General features: G+C 40.6%; 1 protein-coding gene across 1 annotated transcript; it reads right to left on the bottom strand.

The window, feature by feature from the left end:
* Positions 1 to 3476: 3476 nt before the first annotated feature.
* Positions 3477 to 7571, bottom strand: h2az1.S (H2A.Z variant histone 1 S homeolog). The gene is made up of 5 exons (NM_001088140.2): positions 7437 to 7571; positions 6782 to 6859; positions 4604 to 4717; positions 3935 to 4064; positions 3477 to 3734 (listed from the first exon to the last, which is right to left on the bottom strand). Exons 1-5 carry the CDS (start codon positions 7437 to 7439, stop codon positions 3673 to 3675), a joined length of 387 nt encoding a protein of 128 aa, NP_001081609.1. The 5' UTR covers positions 7440 to 7571; the 3' UTR covers positions 3477 to 3672.
* Positions 7572 to 9323: the final 1752 nt, after the last annotated feature.

The following is a 9323-nucleotide window of genomic DNA, read 5'->3' as shown; positions in this document are numbered from 1 at the left end:
GCCTTTGAGGATTCTGGAAGTCGGTATTTTTTACCATTCCTCCATACAAAATCTCTCCAGTTCAGTTAAATATGATGGCTGCTGAGCATGGACAGCCTGCTTCAAATCATCCCATAGGTTTTGGATGATATTCAAGTCAGGGTCTGTGACGGCCATTCCAGAATATTGTACTTCTCTCTCTGCATAAATGACTGTAGATTTCGAAGTGTGCTTAGGGTCATTGGGGGTTGTTTATAAACACCGGGCAAATTTGCACCTGGGCAGTAACCCATGGCAACCAATCAGATTGCTTTCAATGTTCAACCTGCAGCTGGCTAAAAAAAGCTATCACTGATTGGTTGCTATGGGTTACTTCCCAAGGGCAAATTTGCCCAGTGTTTATAAATGAGCCTCATTGTCTTTTTGGAATATCCAACCCCTGTGTAACTGATGCTTGAACATTATCCTGAAGAATTTGTTGATTGGGCTGAATACATCTGACCTTCGACTTTAACAAGGGCCCCAGTCCCTGAATTAGCCAAACAGCCCCACAGCATGATGGAACCTCCAGCAAATTTGACAGTAGTTAGCAGGTGTTTTTCTTGAAATGTGGTGTTCTTCCACCATGGAATGTGTTTTTTGTTATGACCAAATTTTTGTCTCATCAGTCCACTGGACTTTTTTCCAAAATGACTGAGGCTTGTCTTGAGCTTTTGCATACAACAAACGACTCTGTTTGTGGCGTGAGTGCAGAAAGGGCTTCTTTCTCATCACCCTGCCATACAGATGTTTTTTGTGCAAATTGCGCTGAATTGTAGAATGATGTACAGATGCACCATCTGCAGCTAGATATTCTTGCAGGTCTCTGGAGGTGATCTTTGGGTTGTCTGTAACCACTCACAATCCTCTGCATATGCCGCTCCTGCTTACAGGAAAAACATTCTTTGGACAGATGAAACCAAGATCAACCTCTACCAGAATGATGGCAATAAAAAATTATGGAGAAGTTGTGGAACAGCTCATGATCCAAAGCATACCACATCTCTATAAAACATGGCGGAGGCAGTGTGATGGTTTGGGAGTGCATGGCTGCCAGTGGCACTGGGACACTAGTGTTTATCCATGATGTGATACAGGACAGAAGCAGCCGAATGAATTCTGAGGTGTTCAGAGACATACTGTCTGCTCAAATCCAGCTAAATGCAGTCAAATTGATTGGGAGGCGTTTCATAATACAGATGGACAATGACCCAAAACATACAGCGAAAGCAACCCAGGAGTTTATTAAAGCAAAGGAGTGAAATATTTTTGAATGGCCAAGTCAGTTACCTGATCTGAATCCAATTGAGCAAGCACTTGTTGAAGACTAAACTTTAGATAGAAAGGCCCACAAACAAACAGCAACTGAAAACAGCAGTAAAGGCCTGGCAGAGCATTAAAAAGGAGGAAACCCATGAGTTCAAGACTTCAGGCTTTCATTGCCAGAAAAAGGGCTTTCGACCAATTATTAGAAATGAACAACAGATTTTACTCTGATTTGCCAACACCAATATCAGCAAAAGACTTGACATTGTATTATTCCCTTGGTGCTCTATCCTAGGGGACCAAAAAAGAGCCAAATTTTTTTTCCAAGGATTGGGGGGGGGGGGGTCAGAGTAGTCTGCGTCCAATTTGGGTGCATCTCTATCCTATACACACTATGCCAATGTACATAACTCTTTAGGCCAGTCAATGTGTTCTTTGGCAAATTATAACCACTTTTATTCAACAATGGGGCTTTGCGGGAGCTTCTTGCCAATAGCTTGGCTTCACATAGGCGTCTTCTAATTGTAACAGTACTCACATGTAACTTAAGACATTCTTTGATCTTCCTGGAGCTGATCATTGGCTGAGTCTTCATTCCAATGGCAGTTTTCTATTTTCTTCTACATCTTTCAGGGTGTGGTTGCCATTTTAAAGCATTTGAGATCATTTAAGCTGAGCAGCCTATGATTTTCTGCACTTCTTTAAATGTCTTCCCCTCTCCAATCAACATCTTTATCAAAGTACGCTGTTCTTCTAAACAATGTCTGGAACAACCCATTTTGCTCAGATTTTCAGAGAAAAAATTCACTATAACCAGCATGCACAACATTTGCTGCCTTCCCTCCTTAAATAAGGGACGTAAATGAACTCCCTAAATGAACTAGCTATTATTTTGAACAAGCCTCAAATAATAATTTAATTACACAGAATCAGCAGTATGCATGTCATGACTGTTGGTTTTCTAAAACGCTACTACACGTACTAAAATTATTTGCCATGTAAAAATATAATTTCTGACAAAAACTGATTGTTCAAGATAGTGAACACAACTGTAATGTATTTAGACAACCCTAAAACGGAGACAACAATTTTGTCTCCTAGCTATCTCCTCTTGGCCAAACCTTGCCCTACTGACCTTTTTGGTCACGATTACTCAGTTATTAATCATATTTATCCCCAATGCTATCTCCCTTCTCTAATAACATTACCAAAACCTGTAATTTTTTTTCTTTGCAAGTGTAAAATCCATTTTTTTTTCCTCAAGCAACTACAAAAACACTTATTCATGCTCTTATCTTGAGCATGCAGAGAATCAGTCATTATGCTAGAATCATCCCACGTGAATGCACACAGAACGGATTTCAGCATTGTAGTTCAGGAGTATGCATTTCTGTGCCAAAATCCACTCCATATGCCTGCCAGACACAGAAGAATGAGGATGTAAGCTTATGGTCTTATTAGGCCGAGACTCAGTGTGTACGTAACCTTAATGGAAAAGATGCCCACCGTTTAGATATTAGATCTTTCAGTTGGCTTATGTAGAAATCATCACCAATGAAGACTGAAACCATTTCTCAACATTCATTAGGCTCACTCTGAAATGATGGATTCAGAGACTTCCAGTCCCCCCCCAGAGCAGCATAGTGAGTGGTGCATTGATTCTCTGGAAAGCAGGGGGACTTAAAGTTCCAGAATCCAACACTTCACAGTGGAATAAGTCAGGGAGGGCCTGCATTCCATGGTTTGCCTTAATGGGGGGGGGGGGGGGCGCGCTGAATAAGGTCATGGAGTATGTACTATTCTAAGTCCTCTTGAACTTACAGTATATGAAATATCAAACTCATCTGGACTACACTTTTGAATAAACTAGTCACATGGGCAATTAAAGGAAAAACTACAGTATTTGCCTAGACAAATACAGCCGCTCCCTCCCAAAGAAAAGTATTTGCCTACACGTTGTCGATTAATCAGCATGTCTATATTAAAACCACAAATTGCAGTATTTTAATTCCATGATTCAACAAATATTTCACAACCTATTGCACAATTGTCAATTCAGCTTGTTTCACAGCTAGAAATAAGATGCAATTGCATAAGTCATAACCCATCAAGACAAACATTTATTTATGCGTTTATTAAACAAATCAAGCATCAGTTGTTCCATGTTTATATATCTCCCAACAACTTGCATAAAAAAAAAAAAAAAAAATTATGTAAAACCAGAGTCCATCAGAACTGGCTTCTTGGAAGCCATGGTATCATTAAAACCACCAAGCATCTGCTTTGAAATGGGAATTTAAGTCTTGGATGAGTGTGAAAACCGGTCAAAATAGATTAACAGAAGAAGGCTGCACAACTCTGACCAGTTCTTGTGAGTCCTGACAGTGCCTAGACTGTTTTCTGCTGTCCTTTCTTTCCAATAAGGGACTTGTGTATATGTGGAATGACTCCTGCAGAGAAAAAAAAAAATTAGATGCAGACAAGAGCCAACTACACCTGTGCTACAATTATGAATTAAGGCCTAACATATGCTTGTTTTAACGGACATGCTGGTTTTCAAGGCAACAGAAGATATTCCCATTGAGAAATTAGACGGATGTTAAAAGACAAAATAAGGAAGCAAAGCAAGAAGACCACAAAAGTCACTTACCACCACCAGCAATAGTTGCTTTTATAAGAGCGTCCAATTCTTCATCACCTCTAATGGCAAGCTGCAAGTGACGGGGACTAATACGCTTTACCTTAAGGTCTTTGGAAGCATTTCCAGCTAATTCAAGGACCTGAAATTTCAACAAATACATCTAAGTAGCTGAAACAAAATGACCAATAATGCAACTATGCAGTTTGTCCAGTTGGAATAGTAAACCTTCATGGCACGTACCCACAAAACATTACAATGACAAACTATTTCTTACAACAAGCATCATTGCCTAATGGAAAGCTGCTTAGGTAACTATATTAGAAACATTTTTTATTTTGCACAGCCTATTTACCCAGTTTTTATTTTTACACTGAACAATTCCTTTAATGAAACTCAGGGATTCTGCTCAGCAGGGCCAAAGATAAATGTAACTACTTACTGTAGGCTAAGCCACACATGCATTCCCTATGATTTTTTCCACCTGTTTATTAATGAGCCTTAGAGAAGCAGATACTCTGCAATGAGCGCTGCATTTGAAAGATACTTTTCATATGCAGCTCTCATTTCAGCAGTTGTCACTGCTTCTCTCATTAATATTTGACGGAGAGAAGCAGTGACAACTGGGGCAGGTGGGAGGCGAATAACACCTTTAATAGCAAAAAAAAAAATCTACATTACCTCAGCAGTCAGATATTCCAAAATAGCAGCTGTATATACTGCTGCTGTACCACCCACACGTCCATGACTGGTAGTTCTGTTTTTCAGAAGTCTATGTATACGACCAACTGGAAACTAAAAAGAACAAAACCATGTATATAGCAATATATATGCAGTAGTTTATGCAATTGTACAATGAACCTATGGTTTTCTGGACAAGGAATATTCGTAATGTGCCCATACCTTAAGTCTGTTAAACCATTTAAACATAAAACCCAATAGGATTGTTTGCTACCAACATGAGGCATGTACCTTAGTTACCATAAATTACAAGGTGCTGGTTTATTAGAGAAAAAAATTATTACTTAAATTGGTCTCTAAATGCAGATGTCATTCCCATAGTCAAGAGCTTTCTGGATACCAGTTTTCCAGATAAGGGATATTAAACATGGGCAATGGTAACCAGGTGGATAAACTAGAATACAGAGTATAACAAAAGGCACTTGTAAAACAGAGGAAGATAACTGCTTTCAGGAAAATGGATCTTATACCTGTACTAGATTTTTTGTATATTCTTTATTTTCAGTTTTTGAAATAATAAACAAGGGAGATACAGAAAACAATGTATAATTCAAGAGTATACAAGTCATGACAAGGTTTAACTATTCATACAGCAATATTCCTTAAACCAGGTTCTAATACATTATGAAGTTGTGTGGGTTTGAGCCTATACTACCAAGTTGAAGTCATGGGGTTTGTACTAGTAGCTGACCAGCTTTGTTTTACTGTTCCTTTGTATATTAAGTAATTAAGTTAAGGTTACCATATGTTCCAATATTCTTAACGTCTATTATAGAAAATACAAGTTATTTCCTCTATTTTCCTTGTCTCTTCTACTAGGGCCATTCATTTAGCATGCGATGGAGGATTTCCACCACCTAGGAATTAACGTTTTAGCTGCATGTAAAAGATGACGAGTAAGAAAATCTGATAATTTTATCACATTAAAAAAGAACAAAGGGGTATCAGTTACCTTTATTGGCATTTTAGTGATTATAGATATATCCCATACAATTTAAGAGCAGATTAAAGCTGCCGCTATCAGTCCTTTAGACCAATTCGGTAGCTCGTCTTGCCAGTGTATGGGGGCTTCAGATGGATCTTCGATCGCGAAGGTTTAATTTTTCAGGCGGTCGACCCATCAGAGCCCATTGCTCCTTGTAATCCAATTATTCATTTGGCCCTAGGGCCGAACATTCGACTATAACCCTACTATTAGTGGGCATATCGGGGAAAATCCACTCGTTTGGCAAGGTTGCCAAACAAGTGGATGTTAGTGTATGGCCATCTTAAATTCCAAAATACTGTAAGGCTGGGGCACGTGTACCGTGTGAAAAGGGGATTACCTTCTTTTAACCCACAAATATACTTTTGAACTAAAGGGATACAGTCACGGGAAAAACAAGTCGCCCCCCCCAAAACGCATCAGTTAATAGTGCTGCTCCAGCAGAAGTCTGCACTGAATCCATTTCACAAAAGAGCAAACTTTTTTTTTCATATTTAGCTTTGAAATCTGACACGGGGCTAGACATATTGTCAGTTTCCCATCTGCCCCAGTCATGTGACGTGTGCTGATAAACTTCAGTCACTCTTTACTGCAAGCTGGAGTTATATCACCCCCACCCTTTCCCCCCAGCAGCCTAACAGAACAATGGGAAGGTAACCAGATAGCAGCTCCCCAATACAAGATAACAGCTGCCTGGAAGTTCTAAGTAAAATCCAGGTCCCACTGCGACACATTCAGTAACATTGAATAGGAGAATAGCCTGTCAGAAAGCAGTTCCATCCTAAAGTGCTAGCTCTTTCTAAAAGCACATGACAAGGCATTACAACAAAGAAAAAAAAAAAAAAAACACACACACTTGTTGGTTCAGGAATAAAAGGTTATATTTGAGTGTGAATTATTTGCAATGCAATTTAGAAATAAAAACTGCATGATAAAAATGACAGAATCATGCAACAGTACTGGAGAAGTAACAACCTACAGCGAACTGAGTGGAAATGTTTAGAACGTTTCAGTGAACAGGTGGTGCTCCTCCCCCTCAGTGCAACAATTACAAATCCCATCCCCCCCCCAATGAAAGTGGAATGGCCCGGGCGCTAGTCTGGCCCTGTGACTATACACAATGGCGCACGTACCTGCAGCCCAGCTCTGGAGGATCGGGTGATAGAGGTTGCCTTAGCTTTTCCGGTATCTTTGCCAGCCTTGCCTCCAGCCTGTACGGGACAGACAAATACACATTGAAACACGTGATAGGGCACAGAATTCTATGCATCTCTCAGCTGGTCAGGGCTTGTGTTTATAATAACGCGGGCAACTAGACCCTATGTAGTCTCCTTTATGACCACCAACATAGACCTACGCGCCTTATTCTAAACTACAACGCCCAGCATGCCGACTTCCGGTGAGTGAATACAGTCCACAAAGAGCCATGGCTGCGTGCGAGACTATTAAATTCCCATACCGCGATACAAGCGCATCAACACGATTAAAACAAAAACAGTCGTATTGTATAACCGTGAATTAAGAGTTTAAGCACACAGTACCGGCCTCAATCACAAGAGAGTTAAATCGTGCAAGCGGGACAAAGGGTGTACAATACTACATACACAAACCCTCTCCTGCCGCCACAAGCACTTACAAAGAAAAATTAACGCCAAGTTAAATATATATAAAAATTGCGCGCTGCCGTGAAATCCCGCAGCCTCCCCACTGAATCGAAAGGGATTAAAAAGGGCTGGAATTGGAAAGGCACCGATTATGTATTCCAAGGACCGGCGCACAGTTACTTACCATTTTTATCTCAATCAAGTCCTCGTTAAACCTAAACAGACGCTCTGAAATACGAAAGTCTCCTTCTTCCCGGGCCAATTTTATAAAAGGGTCGAGTGCATCCGGGAACCTGAGCTCAGAGCCCGACCAATAGAGAGCCGCCACTCTTGTTCTAGGCTGAGCCAGTGACGTGCGACGAAAGCGTTTGGGGCGTGGCGCTTGGTCGCTGCATTGTTCATGAAACAAGGCGTGCGAGGGCGCGAAATTTTTGAGGGATGTGTTTTGTTAACTCTGTAAGTGGGTCACACAATCTCTCTCTGCCTGTATTTCTTGACTCAGGCGTAAAACTGCTTGAAATGAATTAAATCATACCTAATATACTGTTGTGAGGATTGTGTTTTTGTGGTACGTGTTCGAATGTTAAGAACGTTTATGGAGTAAAGATAATATTGCTATTGGCGCAATTATGCATACAACAAAATGTTAAACAAAGCTTGAAAGTGGGAAAGAATGAGGGTTTCTGTTGTTGCTGGCCAAATGAAAAACGACTATTTATCAAGATTGTATTAAAAAGGAAGCAAACTAACAAACATGGAGCAGGAAAATGTTTAATAAAAAGTGTCAGCCAAAGACAGAACTGAGCCTTTTTTTTTATCTCCACAGTGCATCCATTTTCTACATTCACTCAGGTCCAGACTTAGAATTAAAATAGGCCCTGGCCTTAGGTACACAGAGGTCCAAGCAGCCCATACAGGGGTCCAAATAGCCCCCACCAGCCCACTAAATACTGAATTTCTATGGCACCTTAATAGCAGCCCCTCTGGCATTTGCCAGAACCCACAGATTGCAATTCCGAGCCTGCACGCATTTGTAACCGGAGCATAGACTGGTTTCATTCCTTACAAAATGGATTTAGGCAGCACTCCGGTTAAAACAAGAGAGCATTTATTGCAACATGAGGTGGATCCACATCGCCTGACGCGTTTCGGGAAGTATTCCCTTACATAGGCAGGCCTGGACTGAGATTCAAAATAGGCCCTGTCATTTCAGGTACACAGAGGCCCAAACAGCCTCCCACCCGTCCAATATACTGTGACTGTCTATGGCAACTTACAGCAGCCCCTCTGGCATTTGCCAGAACCCACAGATTGCCAGTCTGGCCTGCTCATAGGTTATGATTAAGGTAATCTTACTTACCTCCGAAACGCATCATGTGGTGTGGATCCACCTTATGTTGCAATAAATGCTCTCTTGTTTTATCCGAAGTGCCGCCTAAATCCATTTTGTAACTATATGCACAGCTGGGGCGCTGGTGGCTGAGCACCCGGACTTAGTGTGGAACGAATGGGAAGAGGACACTCATGAGGGATGAGTCTGGAGTGGCTATTTTCCCCTTTCATTCCTTATATGATGAACATTTGGATGGCAATTAGGCTTGCCACTTGGCTGGTAAAAATGATACACAACCCCAGTTATTAATAGGGAAGAAATATAGATATATAGGAAGGCCGGTATTCTTTTTTCTTGGAAAGGTAGCAACCTTAAAGGGGTTGTTCACTTTTGAGATGAAGTTTAGTAGAGAGTGATATTCTGAGACAGTTTGCAATTGGTTTTCATTTTTTTATTATTTATAGTTTTTTTCCCAGTTATTTAGCTTTTTATTCAGCGGCTCTTCAATGTGCATTTTAAGCAATCTGGTATATAGGGTCCAAATTACCCTAGCAACCTTGCATTGATTTACATAGTAACATAATAAGTTAGGTTGAAAAAAGACACACGTCCATCAAGTACAACCTTTTAACTTTTTTTTTTTAACCTGCCTTACTGCCTGTTGATCCAGAGGAAGGCAAAAAACCCCATCTGAAGCCTCTCCAATTTGCCTCAGGTGGAAAAATTCCTTCCTGACTC

This window comes from Xenopus laevis, chromosome 1S, assembly GCF_017654675.1.
Source record: "Xenopus laevis strain J_2021 chromosome 1S, Xenopus_laevis_v10.1, whole genome shotgun sequence".
In the NCBI taxonomy this organism is placed as follows: domain Eukaryota; kingdom Metazoa; phylum Chordata; class Amphibia; order Anura; family Pipidae; genus Xenopus; species Xenopus laevis.
This window is presented reverse-complemented; position numbering and strand designations above follow the sequence as displayed.

Bases quoted from the DNA above. Each gene is read 5' to 3' on its own strand.
- h2az1.S (NM_001088140.2), bottom strand. The intron at 4,718-6,781 runs GTACGTGCGCCA...TGTTCTTTTTAG, and splicing joins CCTCCAGAGCTGGGCTGCAG to TTTCCAGTTGGTCGTATACA. The intron at 3,735-3,934 runs GTAAGTGACTTT...TTTTCTCTGCAG, and splicing joins AGCAACTATTGCTGGTGGTG to GAGTCATTCCACATATACAC.